This window comes from Mastacembelus armatus, chromosome 21 (genome assembly GCF_900324485.2).
Source record: "Mastacembelus armatus chromosome 21, fMasArm1.2, whole genome shotgun sequence".
NCBI classification, from domain to species: Eukaryota; Metazoa; Chordata; class Actinopteri; order Synbranchiformes; family Mastacembelidae; genus Mastacembelus; species Mastacembelus armatus.
The window spans coordinates 17,564,031-17,584,486 of record NC_046653.1 but is presented as its reverse complement, the minus strand read 5'-3'; the positions used below and the strand labels follow the sequence as shown (position 1 = coordinate 17,584,486).

General features: G+C 41.7%; 3 protein-coding genes across 5 annotated transcripts; 1 reads left to right on the top strand and 2 right to left on the bottom strand.

Annotated features, from left to right (window-relative positions):
- The first annotated feature begins 533 nt into the window (after positions 1-533).
- coa5 (cytochrome C oxidase assembly factor 5) lies at positions 534-2,288 on the top strand. The gene is made up of 3 exons (XM_026295148.2): positions 534-783; positions 1,590-1,673; positions 1,980-2,288. The coding sequence occupies exons 1-3, from the start codon at positions 682-684 to the stop codon at positions 2,019-2,021; spliced, it is 228 nt and encodes a 75-aa protein (XP_026150933.1). The 5' UTR covers positions 534-681; the 3' UTR covers positions 2,022-2,288.
- Positions 2,289-2,464: 176 nt separating this feature from the next.
- On the bottom strand, positions 2,465-5,352 carry LOC113123277 (inosine-uridine preferring nucleoside hydrolase). 3 transcript variants are annotated; one of them, XM_026295144.1, is made up of 7 exons: positions 5,286-5,352; positions 4,841-4,932; positions 4,502-4,696; positions 3,817-3,996; positions 3,629-3,740; positions 3,081-3,217; positions 2,608-2,955 (listed from the first exon to the last, which is right to left on the bottom strand). In XM_026295144.1, the coding sequence occupies exons 3-7, from the start codon at positions 4,679-4,681 to the stop codon at positions 2,608-2,610; spliced, it is 957 nt and encodes a 318-aa protein (XP_026150929.1). In that variant the 5' UTR covers positions 4,682-4,696; positions 4,841-4,932; positions 5,286-5,352. The 3 variants fall into 3 exon arrangements, with proteins under 3 accessions (XP_026150932.1, XP_026150929.1, XP_026150931.1); XM_026295146.1 differs by having other exon boundaries at positions 5,209-5,297; XM_026295147.1 differs by lacking the exons at positions 4,841-4,932; positions 5,286-5,352 and having other exon boundaries at positions 2,465-2,955; positions 4,502-4,681.
- Positions 5,353-7,202: 1,850 nt separating this feature from the next.
- Positions 7,203-18,904, bottom strand: inpp4aa (inositol polyphosphate-4-phosphatase type I Aa). Its single transcript, XM_026295580.1, has 24 exons — positions 18,807-18,904; positions 15,240-15,509; positions 15,105-15,149; positions 14,545-14,663; positions 14,151-14,267; positions 13,961-14,040; positions 13,719-13,836; positions 13,484-13,574; positions 13,196-13,343; positions 12,448-12,578; positions 12,089-12,193; positions 11,880-11,988; positions 11,759-11,776; positions 11,447-11,627; positions 10,811-11,089; positions 10,576-10,723; positions 10,118-10,150; positions 9,732-9,904; positions 9,467-9,590; positions 9,062-9,329; positions 8,734-8,831; positions 8,538-8,650; positions 8,295-8,449; positions 7,203-8,212 (listed from the first exon to the last, which is right to left on the bottom strand). Exons 2-24 carry the CDS (start codon positions 15,337-15,339, stop codon positions 8,080-8,082), a joined length of 2,886 nt encoding a protein of 961 aa, XP_026151365.1. The 5' UTR covers positions 15,340-15,509; positions 18,807-18,904; the 3' UTR covers positions 7,203-8,079.
- Between the last annotated feature and the right edge of the window lie 1,552 nt (positions 18,905-20,456).

The following is a 20,456-nucleotide window of genomic DNA, read 5'->3' as shown; positions in this document are numbered from 1 at the left end:
GTTTGTTGATTTGTTTGGTCAGAGCAGGCTCTTCAATCTGATGGTAGAAAGCCACTCAGGTTTACTTGTGGGTGGAACATGTTGTTTTGAGGGGGTGAAGATAGTTTCCGTACTGCTGACAAGATTGGGTTCTATCCAGGCATCCACATACAAGCTGAAACTGAATACATGAACACGTGTGATCCCTGAGGGTTCCTTACTGCATTTGTGGAAAGTGAACAGGAGAAAAAAAAAAAAAAAAGAACTGATCCTTGCTCGACATCCTCACACCCCCCTCAGTTCATGTGCCTTCATCATGTACATGTGTATGCCTGCCTCCCATAGTTTTGACATCATTTTTCACGGACATCTTTGAAATAAATAAGTTGTTAGAAGCCATGGCCATTTTTAGTTTGTTTTCCTTGCATTATTCATGCATCACTACTTTTGATTTCAGAGCAGCTGTAAGAAAAAAACAAACAAAAAAAAGACAGTTAATGCAAACTCAATCCATCGCACACTGCAAAGACTACAAGCGTTCCCAGCATGCACCTCTTCGCGGCAGGTACTTCCGTTTTCCCATCATGCCTTTCAAGAAACACGATGGCTAGCAGCTTGCATAACATTGATCTTAACTAACCAATTCTTGCACCCGAGGCTTTATAAAAAAGTCAAGGTCGACGCTGAAGCGGAATCATCAAAATGCCCAAATACTACGAGGACAAAGAGGAGGACAACAGAGCATGCGCCGGCATCAGAGAGGACTTCAAGGCTTGTCTCCTTCAGCACGACTGTGTGGTGAAGGTAAGTGCCTGAAACGTCCTCTGGCCACAGTTTGCAGCAACTTCAGCTCATCTTGTTATAAATATGAACAGCGATTGTTATAAAAATGAGACTGACGGTAAAAACAGCTTTGAATACAGCTTGACAGCGCTGTGTCCCCTTAGGGCGGGTCGCATGAGGCAGGTCTAAGATCAGGTTGACCCGACCCCCAACGATAGAAACAGTCCTGGTGCTCCCTGAACCTGTCCCTGGAGACCACTGTGCTCCCTGCCTGAGTTCAGTTCAGCTGTAATGTTTTTGCCCTGACAGGCGCTGTGAGTTGTATTTAGGGACGTGGGACTGTTTTTGTTTACATAAACTGTAACTCACAGCCATAATGTTTGTGACTTCATCAGCTCCCATCAACCAAAATCACGAATTTCATAAAGCATAGCTGTTCATAAACATTTATTAATGCTTAAAGATGGTTATAATACGTTTCTTTTGTGTTCCAACACTAGAAACTCTAACTTAACTCCTCGAGGGCCACTGTCCTGCTTGTTCACCAACTATCCCTACTCTACCCACTGCTGATTACCTGGATCAGGTGTGTTCAGTCCATTAGAATCTGGAAGATACCATCTCAGCATCTGAGAAAATGGTGGAAGTGAGGGAAGACAAAGTGAAATGGTATCCCCTAGCTTCTGATTGGCTGAATACGTCTGATCCAGGTAATGAGCAGTGTGTAGGGCAGGGATAGTTGGTAAACAAACAGGGCTAGAAGACACAGATTGAAGGCCTTTTCTGGAAAGATGCATTGAATTGGGATCATTTTCTTAATTTGTCAGGAGGGGAAGATGCCCAGTGAGTGTTTGAAGGAAGGCCACTGCAGAGCCCTGCAGACGTCATTCTTCGAGTGCAAGAGATCAATGGTAAGTCAGTGGTTAATTCATCGCAACTAGAGACTGGTACCCAAGTTAGATGAGGGAATCTGGACCTGGAGTCCTAATAGACTGATGTACAAAACATGTGCTGGGAAGTGAATTGTAAAGAGAACAGGGAGTGTTTTATCTTCCTCTTTCCTCATACTGTACAAGCTGTGTTTTCCCAAAGTCACCGGGAACAGAAATTTTACTGAAAAGAAATGGTCCATGTCTCTTTAGACCACCTTAAATCCTGTTTTGTATAAAGAGAATATCAGCTTAATGTTTTGTGTTGCGTCTGTCCTCTGTCTACAGCTGGACACAAGGGCAAGATTCAGAGGAAGGAAAGGATACTGAGGGACCATCTGATTGATGATGTTGCCATGTGGTTGAGTAGGTGGAAATACTTGCAATAATTCAAGTCAAAGGGCTGTTGCTCACTTGTCAGTGAACGTGCAACTCATCTGAAGGACAAGGACTACCAAACATGAACGAACAATGCAGATAAACTCTCAGTGGGATTAAGATCTCATCAGTTCTAAGGACCATCGCAGGCAGTAGCTTTGTGGATGAATGTGTTTTGTGTTATGAAAAACGTTAATAAAGCAAAGACTTTATATCATGTAAGGTGTTATTGACAAACACATCTGACTGTACTGGAAAATATAAGATTCAATGAAAAATGTTTCTATGATTATAAAAAACAATTACAGCATTTTACAGTATAAATGTAAACCTTCATTTTTAGTGTTAGTCTAGTCTACTAGTACTGTAGTGTTAGACTGGTCAAGTGCAAACGGTGCAAAGTTAGCAAGCGGGTGTATACAGAAGGTTGGTTTATTAATAAAGTTACAAATAGATCGGAGAAATGACTGAGCTCTAAGGCCACTGTTTTGTTAAAAGTTACATAAAACCCCCTCCTCAAATAAAACATTCAAAGCTGTTACTTCAGAGCAGCCATCATCATCTCCTTAAACTTCTCCATATCCACTTTCTTCAAGATGAAAGCCTCATGAGTCTTCTTCAGAAAGCCAATGGTATCTACTATCATCATTCCCCTGGTATGTGTGCCATTCAACTCTACGCTAACCGGATATTGGTCCTTTTCTATGATGAATGAATCATCTATAGCGGCTGCCATGGCGTATGAATCGCAGGAGATAAAACCTGCACCAGCGACAAGCTCTTTCTGCAGGCGCTCTGTTTTTGATGCCTCTATGCTGTAGTGGAAGATCCGTGCCATGAAGCGAGACTTATCGGTGTCCTGCGCCAGCCAGGCATCGCAAAACTCCTGTCAACACCAGGAGAAACGTCAGCACAGACGGACAGCAACAGTCTTCTGTTCATGATCATCTTATGCAAGTAGTTACAGGAAATCTGTTGTATATGTTGGGATCTGTAAAAAGGAAGGCTTACCCAGGGCAGCTTGTTGTAGCAGGTAAACTCCCAGCAGGCCAGGTATGTAGGACACTGGTACTCATTCAGGACAATGTAAGCAGCTTCTGAATCAGCTACAAAATTGAACTCGCCAACCACGGTGGTGTTTCCTCGAGCTGCAGGTGGGACAGCAGAGAAAACTGATGTGATTATACACAAATTCTAGCACTGCACATTTTCATTGTCAATAGTGTCTCCCTGATGATCTGATTCATCTTTGTGTTTCCATAATGCTGGATAGTAATGGAAAATGTCCCACTGATCTATTCAGTTTGCTTGTTTAGTCTGGCCAACACTTTGGACCCAAAGATTTTACTTTATAATGAAATGAGACATAAGTGCAGCTTTGGAGAAGTTAGTAGCAGATATTATTTGGCAGTACTGATTGAAAAATGACTCATTTATCAAAATAGCAAATTAATTTTCCATAAGAGGCCAAGCCAGTGTGTTTATATGGTTTAGTCTAGCCCCTGTGTGCTGTACACACTCAGCCCCTTCAAACTAAATCTTGACAGTGTTTTACTGACATTCAGTGTTGCCTCCCATGATGTAGAGACCTCGCAGTTTGCTCGGCAGAGATGGATCCATCTTCACAGCCAGAGCCAGGTTGGTGAGTGGTGCTGTGGCAACCAAAGATATCTGGGAAATAAACACAGACTTGAGACGGGCAAGGAGCAAATACACACAACACATGTATAGCTGTCACTTCTCTCACCTTCCCTGGGTTTTCACTGACAATCCTGATCATAGCTGAAACAGCATTCTCCTCCTGTACCAGGTCCAGACCAGGAGCGTTCGGGTCAGGAACATCTCCCAGTCCGTCCTGACCATGGAAGTGTCCCGCATTGATGTTGTTCCCATTGATAGGCTTAGCAGCACCTTTAAAAACTGGAATCTAGCAAAAGAGAAGATGACAACACAAGGTGTAGCTTGCAAACAAAACAATTACACAAATAAATGTAGCTTTACGATTATAATAATATATGAGATAGTTCATTTGCTTGTCAGAACACCTGGACATTAATACAAAACATTTACCATTTCTTCTTCTACTAAAATCAGAAATCTGTTCTTGGTCCGTGTTCATGCAATTCAATATACACCGTCATGTGTTTTGAGGAACAAGAACTCATTGTTAGGCAGTTTTGTGAACAGGCAGTTTTGACTTATCCTGACTGGTATCATGTTATTTTTTTTAAATTGGATGTCACTATCATTTTACTGCAAAACAAATTTACCTGCAGGTATAAAGTAACATAACCTTGTCACATGACACTAGTAAGTGACTTTTGAGTCAACACTAAAGTTGGTCTAAAAAAAAAAAAAAAAATCGCACAGTAAGTCACGTCATGCATTATTGATTATTGAATAATCATAGCAGAGAGAAGTCCTGTACCCACCTCGAGCTTATTGCAGCACTGCAGAACACGCAGTACGTTCTTACACACGTTCTCCACTGTGGTGTTTCCGTGCACACAAGTAATACCCAGGATCTCCACGTTGGGTGAGGCCAGTGCCATCATGATAGCCTGAGCATCATCCACACCGCAATCTACATCCACCAGCAGCTTTTTACTCATCTTGGACCCTGTGGACTTAAGTCCATAAAACTGGTCAACTCACACTGTGGTTAGTGTTTAACCCTAATACCAAATGATTAAGCTGAATACAGCCTCACAGAGACAGAGTTTAGTTCAATTAACACACAAACACTTTTTTCTCCACAGAATTAAACCTACCAGTTACTTCGTGTGGAAAAAGATCAACTGTAGTTTATGCTGAGTGGTGCTCTTCTCTTCTCAGACTGGAACCAGGATCAGCTGTAAACAACCTTTGTAAGGCAAAAAAAGAAAAAAACAAAACTGAAAGGAGAGTGGACTGAATAGGAGTTACATAACAATCTGACTAAATGTCCTGCTCCAGTGAGTGAAAGAAAATATATTAGCAGTTGAAAAACAACTCGGATCTCTCACTCAGTGTGTTTTGCAAAGTGACTTTATAATCACGAGACACAGTTGTCATCTGTGCCTTCACGATCAAAGAGGCCGAGCTCCAACAGGAAAATGTCTTTCATGTGATCCAATAGTCCTTAACACAAAACACCAACCTCAAAGAAGAATTATGCAGATTATGCAGCGAAAGCCCGAGTCTTTGTTTTTGACTGAATGCACAACTTCGACTCACCTCCACATGGAGCTGCCGAGAATCTTAAACACCCAGGGTTGCCAGATCATGCTGACAAAATCCCGCCTGGGTAATAGTGAAAACCTGCCCACTCTGATTAAAACCAGCCCACATAATATATGATGATATACAGTATGCACATATTTTGTTTTCACATCCTCGGCTCATCACAAGACTTTGGAGTACAAAATTACTTACCAAATTACCATTTTTTTGTTACTTGTCCCAAACACATTTTCCAGCCCAAGAGCATAAAAAGTAGCCTAATTTAGCGGAAGACTGCCCAATCTGGCAACACTGCTGCCTACACGGAAAAGGAAATATGTCCAGTGCAAGGAGGTTTCACTCTGCCACAATTTCCCGCGCACCATCTTCTCAGAGAGTACGGAACTGTCAGCGTGTGGACCATATGCACCACTGTGCAAATGAAAATTTAATATTAATACATGAATTATAAACGCACAGGAGCCTAAACTGTAGTGACAGCGCGTAACTATCATGTCGACAGTGATGCTTCCGCAATAATAGACAATCTACGTGAATGGCGCAGTTTCCGGAGGCGCTCATAGACAAACACATGTTCCAACGTATAACTAGGACACGCACATACAGTGTGTACAGACGGGACATTTTTTGCAGCCCAGCTCACTAAATATAATGTGATTTCACCAGCACACTCATGGAATCAATAAGCTTTAATATTCATTATCCAGTTTCAGTTTATAGAGGTGTCATCCAAAGCCCCCTGTCCAACATGTGTGCACATACAACAGATCAGAACAAGGTCAGAACTTAATAACAATGAATTAAACTATAACAGCATTTGGCAACAGCAGCCATAAATTATCTGTAAGCAAAATAACATTTTAAAAATAAAACACACTGTATCTGTAAGTTTTGTACAATAAGGTACACTGGAGCCCAGAGCTATAGTAAAGTGACAACAGAAGAATGTGTTGTTGATGGTCGGTACAATAATGCAATATGCATTATTTCATTTCTCAAGTGCCCATGGGTATTCTTTATTGCAACAGTATACAGCTGCAATAATATAAAGCAGTTGTGTTTTTTTTTTTTAATCTTCATGCAGGTTAAATGAATAAAAGTTATCCAATTTTTGCATAATTCAGGTAATTGCTGAAAACACATACTTCGAAAATAAACATCCAAGTATGAAGGGCCATGAACCAATAGTGCTGCATATATCACCTGCTGAATTTTTTTTAAGTATCTGTATCTGAAGAGATATGTCAGAATTACAGAAGAATATGATGCACCATGTCTGAAGCCCAAGATTTATGAAGCAGTTTCCCATCACTGCTTCCAGTGTAGCATCAGATGAACGTCAGAAATCACATTTCATAAGACATCACTGTAAAAGAAATGTAAGAAAACCTGTGTCTTAAAGATGTGTGCTTATTATACAGATACTGTGTTGAATATTCACGTGATTAAAGAGGAAAGAAGAGAGGAGGGAGAGACAGTAACAACAGAGAAAACAGGCAACCGACTGAAACAGATCAAATAAGTGGTCACCCTGCAGTGCAGTGTAGGTCCAGACAAATAGCTTAACAGGCAAAGTCAAGGGTTTTGATAAAGCTGGTTGTTTATTGTGTTGCCTACATTGGATTTAAAGCTACAGTAGGCAACTTTAAGCAGCGCCTAATGGCAGCAAGGATGTTAAATTGTTTTAAAATTGTTTTTGTTGTAGAACTGTCAAGGAAAGTGAATTTTTGGCTCAGTACAGCCTCACTGTTACTTTAGGCTGATGAAAATAGTAAGTAAAATAGTAAGTAAATAAATTTCCTAAACATTTGCATGAGACTGGGTGTCCACTTATATATTTTATATTGTCATCAATTAAGCCAAAAATACCATGTTAGTTCTCTCCTCTGTGTTTTCTAACCTCTGCACCTTTTCTGTAGCTGTCTGCCGCCAAGCTGCTCCTACTGAAGAATGCGAAGCTTAAAAACCGGTCCCAGGTTTATGGTTTCATTTTTCAAATAATGTTCTTAAACAGCTGGGCACTGCAGTTTATACCAAATGTTATTAAACGAGAAAATCCTCTGCGTTCTTTGGGGACTATTTTCAGAGGTGGATTGATACACTTTTTTTTTTTTATGCTCGCTAGTTTTTATGGCAGAAGAGCAAAGTATATGGGAATGACTCAACATTACAATGCCCATGTTCACTTTAATGAAGCAAAATGTGAGCCAGTGCAGCAATATAACCTACTGATGTGTTTTTTTAAAATAGTTTCTGGACAACACAGGTCTATAAAACAGATGAATAAGCTATATCGAGATTTGGATATGCAGACAATTCACTTTAGTTGGAAAATTCATTGCTGACAATAAAAAATATATAAGCTATCACCTGCCTGATGCTTTAACTGATAACAGTGAATAAAAGCAGCTTGGACATGTATTGATATGTGTGCATCATCATCTTTCTAAAGGCAGCGACAGTTTTACATCTTATTTCTGGGGACATAAGTCAAACTGACCCAGATCCAGAGTGGGTGTATGCTTTGTGATGCTGCTACAGCAGCCAACAGTGGTGTCTGTACAAGTTGTATCTTAACTGGTTTTGGTTGTGAAATGGCCATGAAAACTGTGTCAGAGGAAACTGCTATAAAACAATCTACAGGAGCACTGGCACTTGGATGTTAATCATCTTAACAGTGACTAAGCACAAAACAAAGGGCTGTTCCAGTTTGTGTTGGTGTTTTTCTTTGTGTGTGGCCGTCAACATCATCCCCTCCAGTCTTTTGGTTTCCTCCCGATGGGTCCGCTTAGGTCTCAACTTTCCCGTATGTCCCCTCTGGAGGGCGATATTGTTTGGGGAAAGCCTTGAGCTGGAGTGAGTTAAAGGCGTATTTACGACAGCCCACATTCTTCATGGTGTTCTCTCTCCTGCAGCCCTCACTGTGGAGAAGCAGAAGTGATGTATTATTTACTTGGGTAATAACATTACTTTTCCAATGAGTTTTTGGGTAAAGGCACTGACCTTCGCATACAGTCCAGAGCCTGGTAGAAGACCTGTGGGGCCAGGCCGTGTTCCTGCTGCAGGATCTGACACTGCTCTAAGGTCAGAGACATGGCTGTGCGATCCTTGGCGCTCTTACAGCAAGTGAAACGCACTCCGTTCAGGCGACGACATGCCTTTGGGATTTAAGGACAAATTAGGGAAACAAGACAAAAGCTTTTACATTTCTGGTTCTGAGCATTAAGACATGATAAGTAAATCCACCTCAGCTGCCTGCCACAAAATCTCCACGTTCTTGGTTTTCTTGGCTTGCACATTCTGGCTCAGCTGTTTGAGCAACTCAGGCACACTAGTGGTACTGCGGGAGCGAGGGAGGCCTGAGAAGAAAACAGAGGAGTTAAATATAGGCATGAAAAGGTGGTGTTTTTCTTTCTGGTTGGTCGTACGTATGCCGACTCACAGTCTTCTGGCAGGACTTCTTTAAACTGGTCACAGTAAGAGGTTAGTCGAGTCAAACTCTCCATGTTGATCACTTCCTGCAGTGACGTGTCTCCGAACCTGGAAACATGACGGATGTTAAAATCTTTCAACGTTTCTGACTATCACACATGAGCAGACATTGTCCTGTAATAAACGCTCCATCATTCTACTGTACAACTTGTATCTGTTATCAAGATAATAGATATTTCTGAAGCTAGTTATGAAATGTACAAAACAATATTTAAAAATATCTAAAATAGCCTCTTCTCCTGCCCTCAAGCCCTTGACCTTTCCTGTCCTCTACTCACCTCTCAGCCAGCGTCTGCTGTTCGTTGATGCCCACATTGAAGAGGACGGGCTGCACACGCAGCAGCATCCCGTTCTGGATCTCCCGTGGCAGCGTGTCAAACATCGCTCCGGGCATTGGAACCCTGACGTTAAAGCCGCTCCTGTTCCCTGTGATCACCGGCAGCATGTCCGGGGCGAAACCTGAAGTTGCTTGGGTAACTTTGAAGGTCACATTTCTCAGGTCTGTCACTCCAACACTCATATCCTCCAACATGGCCAGCTCCTCCCCTTTAATAGACAAGATGTCAACACAGAGGTTCATGCTAATAGTAGAGATATAACGTCTATCAAGATGCTTTAGGATCTGCATGTTTGCTTGTTTGTTCTTGCACATCCACACACACGTCCTCACACACACAGGTTACCATAGGTACTGAGCAGGCCCTCATACTGCACCAGTAAACCAATGGTGTGTAGCTGCCTGAAGAAGCCAGAGTCACCAAGACAGTTCCTCAGTTTAAGGATGAAGCCACAGATCAGAGCAGTTAGCTGTAAGCACCACAACTCACATTAATACAGCAAGCAACAGTTGTTTGTCTCATATTCTGGACATTGTGTAATGACAAACAATGCTACAAAACTACAGGCAATGAAAGACAGAACGGTGAGAAGAAGGTGGAGCTGACAGACCGTCTGGCAGAAGACAACGTCACGGCGGTACTGCAGTGTGAGGCTCATGGCGATGGTCGGGGCGCTGTCCTGCATCAGCAGAAAAATCATGGCCTTCTTGGCTTTGTCACTCATCAGAGACACACAGTCTGTCAGCGTAGTGAGGAGAGGATAGAGGGCGTCGCTCCACTCACCTGCAGGTACAACACACAGTTTAAACACACACACACACACACACACACACACACACACACACACACACACACACACACACACACAGGGTACATGCACATCATTGTAGTGGCTTTTTGATTGACACACACACACACAGGGTACATGCACATCATTGTAGTGGCTTTTTTGATTGACACACACACACTAATTCATATTGGAAATACTCCTCTCACCTGGGGATGTCTTTTCTACTTCTGGGCAGGTATCTGCAAACAAGAGAAGGTTTTAAAAGTGGTAGATGAAAACAAAACTCCAGTTCTGCTTTCAACTCCATTGTTTTTCACATTTTTGACACTCAGCAACATTGAAACTGAGTCAACCTCCAGATCTGAATATATTCAACAGAAAAGCATGCATGTATCAGATGGGGGCGGGAAGATGATGATATTGGTGGTGAATATGTGGATAGTGATAATACAAGAGGTTGATGTGATGGTGATGATAAATCCTTGTCTGTGTGTTCAGGATGTATCTAGAAAGCACCTTGGTTACTGTAGATATCTGTGGAGAGTGCCACATTCATACTAAGCCTTCTGTCTTTGCACTGAGGGGATGAGTACCCAGTTGTCTCTTATTTACACACCATGTCACAAAACCCTTTGTGTGTGTGCGTGCATGTATGTATGTGCACCTTTCTTATTTTTACTTGGCTCCTCGTTAGCGAGCAGGAAGACGTCCTCAGAGCTACTGTCGCTCTGGAGTTTGTCTCGCTGCAGCAGCCTGTCCACCCTCTGGATCACACACTCCAGGCTCTTATCCACATTTAGCCAAACCTTCTCCTACACACAGACACAGATTGCAAATGAATTTTTAAAAAAAGAAGAAATGAACCCAGTCTCTAAAGAAGCAGATGGACTTTCACTTACCCACTCCTCGTGCAAATCTGCCTGCAAGGAGGCACGCTTGTTTTTATTCCCTTCACTGCCCTCTGGAGGGGCTGCGTGGCGCGAGGGTGAGGTGGCAGCACGAGACGGAGAAGTAGGGTGACGAGAGGGGGAGCGGGAGGGGGAGCGAGAGGAGGGCGAGAGGGAAGAGGAGGATGGGGACGGGGTGCCCTGCTGTGTGAACTCTGGCCGGGCGGCTGCCAGGGCGAGGATGGCTGAGGAAAGCAGCTTGGAGTCACACACGGTCACCAGCTGACGAGTCTGCAGGACAGAAACAGAGAGTCACAAAAATGTTCTTAGGCTGTAGGTGTTAAACAAAACTAAATTAACTCTGACTCCGGGAAAAAAATGCCCTTTAAAGTTCATAAACTGTGACATTAAAAAAAGAGGGTGAAAATGCTTTTGGAGATTTTCCCTTTTGTTAGTTAAGCAAAATGGATTTTTTTTTACTGCACTTGACTGAAGTCATTTTTGGATTGTAAAATAAGTTTGTACAATACGATAATTAAGATAATTAAGAGAAATAATCAAGAGGTTGAAGATTCAGTTAAAGCCAGATGCAGAGTGAAAGTACACAGCTTGATTAATACCCTTAAGCTCATCTGAGCGCTGACTTACTTTCTCTGTGAGGATGGCCAGGGTTCTCTCCAGAGCGTTGGCTGAGCGCTCCTTGGCAGTTCGTGACAACCGTTCAGTGTAGTAACACACTTGTGTCTTCAGGGTGTTAATCTGACCAATCAGCTCCTTTGCTTTCACAATATCCTGAGGCTGGTATGCCATTCCTTTGGAGCCAGCAGAGCTTTGAGAGGCCATTGAAAAACAAAGACGGAAAACAGAAAAATAAATCTAGGAACAAAGGTTATATATATATACAGCCATGACAAAAATCCACACACAACTTTTAATAACTTTTAATGCATGAATTCTCACCTCTCTTCCTCATAAGTGCTGAATCAAGCAGGGCAAAACAACAACAACAACAAAAAGATTATCGTATGTAAAATTGAACACCACTATTAAACTGGTGTATTTGACATGTCGCTCTACTCACTGCTTCCTGGCTTCATCAAGCTTGTGCAGCAGCTTTCGGAGACCGCAGCCTTTAAAACCTTGATGATGTGCTGCAGGAGCACCGATAGTCACAACATCATACGTCCGGTCTGTCCGGAGAACAAAGAACATTAAGTAAAGAATATGTAATCAGATATTTAATAAACAGTATAATCCAAAGTTTGGACACATTTGTTAACAGACACTAACCATAACCAGACTCTCCCTGTACTCTCATCCTCTGGATGTGCAGGTTTGTGGGCATGAACTCCAACTTTCTCTCAGCTTTCAAGGTGCTAGACTTAAATGAAGGACCTGAGAGAGAACAGAAAGAAAGAAAGAAAGCGCTCATCTGCATCTGTATATACTGCTGGGGAGTTATAATGTAAGATTTTCAAAGAAAATACATGACACACTGCTTATTTTTGCAATTTTGCAACATTCTGAAAGGAACTAAATCACTTAAAAATCATCCAGCTTGATAAATATGCTTGATTTAAATTTTTTAGCCATTTTGTCGAGGCATAATTTTGACATGCTAAATTGTTGGAGTGCTAAATAGTTCTAACCTTTATATTCATGGAGGTCACTTATTGTCTCCTGATAGGTGAGGATGATGGTCTGGTACTGAGTGATGATCTGCCTCCTGAGGTTTTCCCAACACGGAGACAGTTCTCCCAGTTCCTCCAGCTCACACACTCTGTGTACCACAAAGATCAAGACAAGACAGTTTAGCTGCTATACTGATGATCTCACAGCTTGTGTTAGTGCAGCTCGCTCAGTTATAAACAGCTAAGCACTAACGCCTCGAATTACGAACATGACAAGCGACCATTGTGAAAAATGGCATCTGATCACATGATGATGTTACATTAATAGAGTAATCAAATAATATACTGTTCATGATAAAGAATAACACAGTCTCATATTTAAGCATGTTCAGGTTTCATTGTAATGTCTCTAAAGAGACACAGAGACACATGTTTATTTCAGTAAATACAAACTACAACAGTGTAGACAATCTGCTTTATCTCTTAAACCACAGTCACCACTTGTCTCTTTAGGCTGGTAAACAGTGTTCAAATAGAATAATCACTGAACTGCTTTCGACTTATTAGCAACATGTGAAAAGTGGAAAAACTGTATTTCAGACTATGTACTGTAAGTAGAGTTTGTGACAAGTCCAAGTCAAGTAAATCAAAATATTATATATTAGATCCACAATAGAAAATAAACATTACACACAAAAATGCACTGTTCTGCAATGAGAAGTTCATATCCTGTTCAGTAACATTAAGATGGGTCTCTAAATGTCACCTGACAGCATCTTCTTCCAGGAGCAGTTTGACAAACTGGCGAGGAATGTGCAGGGACAGCACGCTCTCTGCCATCTGCTCCAGGATACGCAGGTGGTTGCCGTCCGTGGTGGGGAAACGGTAAGTCCGCGACATGACCCCACCAAAGACTGAAACAGACCAAAACACACTTACAAATCCGTGGATCACTGGTACACACAACTAAATTAGCAACCCAGATGTCACCTGTTGCTAAACTCCCATGTTTTCGCAAGACGTTAATGTTTAATGCTGAGAGCAACAAACTCACCCGCCTTCAGCAGTGGATCTTTACACAGAGAGGAAGACCTGGATTTAATGCCCATGGATTCAGTCAGGCTTTCATCAACAGGGAGAACCATCTTGATATAAACATACACAAACAAAACAATAATCTTTATCTAAATAAACCTATGTCAATCAACTAATCTATTTCATAATAAGCTGCTGGCGACATTAAGGAGCTGGTATTATGAGAGATGGATTTCTGGATTTTTATCACTCACCCTTCCATTAACAGTGTCTCCTCTCTGTAACCTTGCAACAGGAGCTCTCTGCTCACGCTTCTCCTCTATCTGCCAGGCAATGACGGTGATGTTACCCACACGTTCATTCTCCGCTGATCTGACACACCAGTGACATCAGGTAAATCAAACATCCCTGAACCCACATCCAGCATGCAACTGATATCGTTTCTGTCCTTTGCAGAAGAACCAGCTCAGTGTGTTACTGTATGTCTGCCTGTTACCTGAGAGTCAGGTGCAGTCTGTGGTGTTTGTCCTGCAGCAGCTCCTTCACGGAAAACATGGATGAACCAAGCATGTACATCTAAAAAACACAAAGGACACAAATGCTTCAAGAATTTTGAAAATTTCACCCATTTTAATTCAGACAACTTTCTTCTTCCTAAAAGGGAAATAAAGGCAGCAGAGTCTCACCGTGCCCTGGGAGCGATCCTTCACATCATAGACAGAAAGCTTAACCTGAGTCTGCTGAGTAATCAGAGAGTCCTGAAAGAACGCTATACTGCTCAGGAAGATAGGGTTACTGGTCCCCTGGACACCAAGACACAGAGAGAGAAGAATGGGTTTGGGCTTGACAACACTCACAGCCACAGATTGTGACTTGGACTGAAAGTGCATTCACTAGATTGTAGATTTGGAACTTGTGAAAAATGTGTATTTTACTTTTTTGGTTTTTTTTTTTTTAGGAAATGTCTGATGAGCTGGACATCATTTTCACTTGTGACTTGACTGTTAGAAATACATCAGGTGGGTCACAGACATAATGCAGCAGCAGACAGGAAGGCAGGCCATGTGAGCAATATTCTACCTCAATGATTTCCGTTTGAGCATGCTTGGTCCAGAACGCCTGCGGCGGAGTGGTGCAGCTGACGGCGACAAAGCTGGTTGGCTTACGATCCAGAGAAGGAGTAACCAGTTCACTGCAGGCTGTAACGTATAAACACAGGAAGGGATTACAAACTGTGGGATTTACTCATGGGATGGTCACTAATCCTCAGATACAGGAGGAATCTAATGCAGCATTTCTGAGCCAGCAGCTAATGATTTCAGGTTGAACAATGGATTAAAATTAAACAAACCAGTCCACAGAAATGGTGCAACTGACTATTGAGCCAATCACTGAGAATCTTTCTTCTTTTAAAGCAGCATCAAACTATTTTTGGACCAAGTGATTTGAGATCGCAGATCTGAGTGTTCCTGCGTGGATGGGTGATAACTGTGTGTTTTACACATAGACATTTGTTAATACAATTTTTTCTTATTGTCAACAAAGACCAAAACCAACAGGGCATTAACCTTCGATTTCCTTTGTCTGCCAAAATGTCACCCAGCACAACTGTGTGGTTTCCTGATGTGTTTTTGACTTACCCACACTAAACTCCAGCACAGGCTCATCTGGATCCTGACTGTTGCCTGTGGGATTGAGAGAAAGAGGAGGAAGCTCTGTTCAAATGCTTTGTCAATGAAGTAAACAGGTTTCCATGGTAGCAGTTACTTAGTTACCTGAGAGAGCCAGCCCCATCATCTCAGCTGAGAGATCAAACGTGTTGGCCCGATAGACCGACCATGGCCGGTGTCGGGGGCTGCGCTCCTTCCCGGACATGGTGGGTGCAGGTCAAGGGTGAGTATGGATTTTAAAATAAAGAGGCTGAAGAGCAGAATGATGTTGAGCAGACACAAAATTCAAAGTTGTCTGTCAGTTCTTTGAGATGTGTGAGATATGGTTTCCTTTGTGTTTCTATATGAGCAGCCGCACACTTGTCACTGTCAGACCTGAAAAAAAAAAATAAAAAAATACGACAAGAAAACGACAAAAATCACTTGCTGTCCATAGAAAGAGCTGAGACAGACTGGACAGCACCTGATCTGCCTTTCATCTTTTCATCAATATGGCAGCTGTGCTCATAAAAATGAAGCTAATTAGAAAACTGCTTATAATTACTCATAGAAATGTTGCTGCTCCCTGCACATTCACAGGTTCAAAGCTGTGAATCACTAGTAGGCTTACGTGGTCCATTCGAGATGAGCAGCATATGTGTATTTTCCAGTCAGTGCATGACTATTTCTTCCCTTCTGATAATGTGCTAATAAAGGCGGTGGGAAATTTTTGTGCAGGAACAGTGTGACTTTTCACAGCTGCCTGATATGAAGCAGCAGCTTCACTCTATACCTTCTATCTCCTGATGCTAATTATGCAGAGTTTGATCACAAAGACATAGAATAACAGGAAACCATGTCAGTGAGTCACCACTTGTTTCACAACCAGCTTCATCAGACAGATTTTTGGCTAAATTTAAAATAAAAAAAATGACTAATTTATTGCCTTGACTTACATTATTTGTATAGAAAGAAATGTAGTAAATGGGCACCTGTGGTTCCAACAATGAAATGTAAAGCCCCTTTAAAAGTTTTGGACAAGCAAATATAATTTCCCTGGCAATCTATAGATTCTTATATATAATTCTCCCGTTTTTCTTTTTTGCAATCTGATAATGCACATTTACTCTCATTTAACCATGTTTTTGCCACAAACACTTGGTGCTGAAAGTGATTATTATATGAACAATTATTATGCCACTATGAAACTCATATAGAAACTGATTAGACACTTTCTCTATTCATCTCCTCGCTATGTTTTTGCTCTCTTCAGTCCTTACGATTCGATTTGAGGCTTCACCTTAACCACTGCACGGTTTATTTGTCTTCTGAACAGAAACGAGAAGATAAAGAAGATGTGAAAAGGTTAAGAGGAAAGGAAAAGGATGCAGCAAGAGGTCTGATGGCTAATCTGAGCTGAAAGCTGCTTCAGACTAGCCTGAGAGGTAAATGTTTACATTTCCTGCAGCATGTCATCCTTAGTTAACATTGCTTCTTCCATAAGTACATGTGTCCCACACAAGTATCCACTTGTCTTTTCCCAGCCAGATGATCATATGATATCATATCTTGTACTCTGAGTGATTGTTTGTCTTGTGCGTGGCTATTTGATACTATGCCGACAACAGGTGGGTCCATGTCTGTGCCCTGGTACGTTCATGTGTGTGGACTTCTGCAGTGGGTGTCTATTTCTACACATGAATCTGTTTCAACGTCACAAATAAATGTGACGTCATCCAGTGACACAACACTCAAAGTTATCTGCATGGTCACTCACAAACTCCAGAGAGTGTGTGGGGTGCCTTCATGTGAGACCAAAACAGATGGCAATTACAGCATGGATGCTCTGCCTCATTAGGCTGTGACAAAGTCACTGTCGGTGGGAGCCGATGTGTCTCTTAACGTGCTGTAATCTCCACTGCCTGAAGCACTGTGGGAAGCTCACTAAGAAACCCACAGTGGATCTTATGTAAAGCCGCAGGGAGCAGTGGAGCATCATCACTTCATCTGTCTGACAGTCATCGACCTGGTGGGAGGCAAAACATCCAGGAGCGATGCTGAAATGATTTGTCACTAAACTACTCCATCAATGAACAGAATGAACTAATGACAATTTTAATAATCGTTAAATACTTTACATCACATCCTTAAAAACAGTCCAGACACTCTTTGGTTCTAGTTTCTCAGATATGATGATTTACTATTTGTCTTTGTCTGTTTATAAGAATAAGAGAATATTAGGTAACTGAGTAATAAAATAGTGGCTGATTAATTTTCTGCTGATCAACAAATCAATTAATTGACAGATAATTTCAGCCCTTCTTGTAAGAGTAATGGAGCTAACGTTGTTATTTGTTATCTGCTCTAAGTGGTGTGTAAAAGAAGACTCAGGTGGTCCTAGTTGTAGGCAGTCCTTTGGGACAGCATGGAGACACAAGTGACCCAGTTAGCCCGGCTGGCACACAGCTGGCCCCCTGCAGATGCTGTCAGAACCGGCTGCACTGCAGTGCCTCTCTCACACACATCCTGTCCTTTAACTCACTTCCTCCTTTTCGGTTTCTGTCTCCCAAACCCCATGTTCCCCTCATCATGCTCCACCATCCTTCCCTCTCTGGCTCTAACCCTGATGTTCTTCTTGAGTTCCATCTATTGATCCACAGCTACACTGTGCTAAACGGCTGTAATTGAGTCTGATCCACAGTCATTTACCTGATGAAGAAATATCTTTTGTAACTCTGGGCACATGGATGCAGTAGACAGTGACAGTAGAAGACTGATCCATAAATTGCTTTTTGATCCAAATGATCAAAGTGGAGGAGGATATGCAAACAAGTTTATTCCCAAGTGGAGAGCATTTATTCACACAAAAAACAAAGTGAGTTCTTGGCACCTGGGAAATAAAACACTAATGATGAATGAACAGCTATACTGTAGGGCTTCAGTCACAGTAATATGGAGATTAGCTGGTGCTGAAGTCTCTAACATGCTTTGGTCAATTTCTTTCTCAGAAACATACAGCAACACACACACAGGCATGAGACAGAAAAACCAGAGAAGAAATGTGTGATTTAGTTCCCTCTGTGTTATGGAAAGTGATTCAGTAGAGTCTAATCCTTCAGGCTCCATTGGGAGCATCAGTGAAGGCCTGCAGTGGCCTGACACGGTGCTTCATAAAGAAACACAGATTAGAAAAACAAATGTGTAACGTAACATATGTATGATCCTACATCAACACCGTCTTTGGCCTTTTATGCACAAAACTGGGTGTTATCGTTTTTTATTTACCAAACTAAGAGGATGCGAGTTAATACTAGCAGCAATATATATATAATAGCAGTAAGAGCAATGTCCAATGGAAATCTATTTATAGCAGCACTGGCCAATAATATTCTCATTATACATAGACAATAACAAATATTGCGTCATAATCTGCGCTGATGCTGATTCTGGGAGGCTGCTGCAGGCTGCTGCATGGTGCTCACTTCGTTCAGCACAATTACCAAACAGGCCCCGTCTAAAAACAAAACAGATAACTCGACGTTTGAGGCTACACATATGTTTTATTCCGATCCTGCTGCGAGGGGCTGCGCTCTCTAAACGACAGACTGTGGCAGTGATGAAACGCCCTCGACTAAACTACCAGGTGATGGGATGTGGAATGAGAAACATGAATGAGAAAATGAGATCTCATACCGTCAAGAGAAAAGCGATGGGTTGATTTCATATTCATGCGCATCCTGGTTGCATACTCGACGATGTCTGCAGTCAAAAGACTCGCCCTGACTCCCTGTGACACACCGAGACGTAATACCTCCAGTGGACGCAGCACCTGCTCCGTCCACCGGGGGGCGCTGTCGGTCTGGGCTGCAGGAGCAGACAGTTCAATGCAATAGGAGCACACACAAAAAAAGTAGGACAATATAGATAATTAATCCTACTCAACTTACAAGATGAATTAAAAATTCTATTAAAATAATAATCTTATTGTCAAATCTTTGACAAACTATCTCATCATTTTGAATAAGTGACTAAAGATAAGATAAGAAAACCTTTATTTGTCCCACAGTGGGGAAAATTACCTCGTTGCAACAGCAAAGTACAAAGTTCACAGCAGAGTGCCAAAAGTTGCAGAGATGTTCAGTTTATACCAAAACTGAACCGTGTGTATCCACAGCCCACAGATCCAAAAACAACAGCTGGGGTCAGCACCAAGTTTCTAAAGAGCCACATATGTATCACAGCCAAAGTGTCAGGTGAAAACACATAAACAGACACAAACAGTCTCTGTGTGCAATACTCACAGTCACAAATGCATTTTATTTGTTCTGACCACACGCTTTAAGTTGTCACATAATAACGTTTTCTCTGATGTTTAGCATTTTTATTCTGTCAAGCTTTTCCTCTTCTACATCTCTCCTGTAAGTCTCAGTCCTTGTGCTCTGTGTGAATATAAAATGAATGTGTGGTTTTTTTTCTCTCTTTGTGCCGTCCTGTACACACTAGTTTGCAATTTTGGCCAGTTCTGCACTTTATTTAGACATTTTTCTCATTGCCAGATTTTTTTTTTCCTTGTGGAAATGAGCTTTCATAATAAAACACAGACTTTAACCAGCAAGTAATGATGCTGTAAATACATTTGTTGGCAAAATTCACTTCTTATGCTGTCACCATAATGTACACCGAGTACATGTGTTTATATACTGCACTTTAAGTATCATTTTGAGGTATTTGTAGGCTAATTTATTTTCAGCTCTTGTACTTTTTACCTCACTAGATTTACTTTATAACTTCATAACTTTTCCGAATCTAATTAATAAAACAAAGTACAGTATAATCATAAAACTTTACTGATCCTTGCTGGGAAATTCACAAACTATCCAGCAGTATGTAAAGTACTTCAGTAGTTACTATTAGCTCCACCTTTGCAAGTTATGACATCATAATGATCAACAAAATAATGCATCAATATCTATAATCCAATAAAATCATATAGATTATTATGGAGTGTTTGTACTTCTGGTACTTCGAATATATTTGGTCAGTATTACTCAAGCCACTTTTTGAACGCAGTATTTTTCCATTTTTACTAATCCTGAGCCACAAGAAATAAAGCTGCATCAGTTTCAGTCTGTGAGAGCTGAAACTAGTGTCGTGCAGGAAGCAGGTGCAGCGAAACTAAAGAGAGGGCCGCAAACACCACCCACCTGACCTGCTGCAGGTGACACCCAGTGCAGCCGCAGGTAAACTGCAGGTGCTGCCTAACCAAAGAAGAAGTGACACACCCGCGGAGGTCCTCTAAAGTAACTTAAGGCGCCGTTGCAAGATCAAGTGTCGCTGTAGTTA

What these genes read in the sequence shown, in the direction of transcription:
- coa5 (XM_026295148.2), top strand. Translation starts at nt 682, where the DNA reads ATGCCCAAATACTACGAGGACAAAGAGGAGGACAACAGAGCATGCGCC. An exon ending in AGCACGACTGTGTGGTGAAG is followed by an intron (nt 784 to 1,589) that starts GTAAGTGCCTGA and finishes TTAATTTGTCAG; the next exon opens with GAGGGGAAGATGCCCAGTGA. An exon ending in TCGAGTGCAAGAGATCAATG is followed by an intron (nt 1,674 to 1,979) that starts GTAAGTCAGTGG and finishes CTCTGTCTACAG; the next exon opens with CTGGACACAAGGGCAAGATT.
- LOC113123277 (XM_026295144.1), bottom strand. Translation starts at nt 4,681, where the DNA reads ATGAGTAAAAAGCTGCTGGTGGATGTAGATTGCGGTGTGGATGATGCT. An exon ending in CATGGGAGGCAACACTGAAT is followed by an intron (nt 3,218 to 3,628) that starts GTCAGTAAAACA and finishes TCCCACCTGCAG; the next exon opens with CTCGAGGAAACACCACCGTG. An exon ending in GCTACAACAAGCTGCCCTGG is followed by an intron (nt 2,956 to 3,080) that starts GTAAGCCTTCCT and finishes TGGTGTTGACAG; the next exon opens with GAGTTTTGCGATGCCTGGCT.
- inpp4aa (XM_026295580.1), bottom strand. Translation starts at nt 15,339, where the DNA reads ATGTCCGGGAAGGAGCGCAGCCCCCGACACCGGCCATGGTCGGTCTAT. An exon ending in GAGACACTGTTAATGGAAGG is followed by an intron (nt 13,575 to 13,718) that starts GTGAGTGATAAA and finishes GTTTATATCAAG; the next exon opens with ATGGTTCTCCCTGTTGATGA. An exon ending in GCCAAGTAAAAATAAGAAAG is followed by an intron (nt 10,151 to 10,575) that starts GTGCACATACAT and finishes TCTTGTTTGCAG; the next exon opens with ATACCTGCCCAGAAGTAGAA.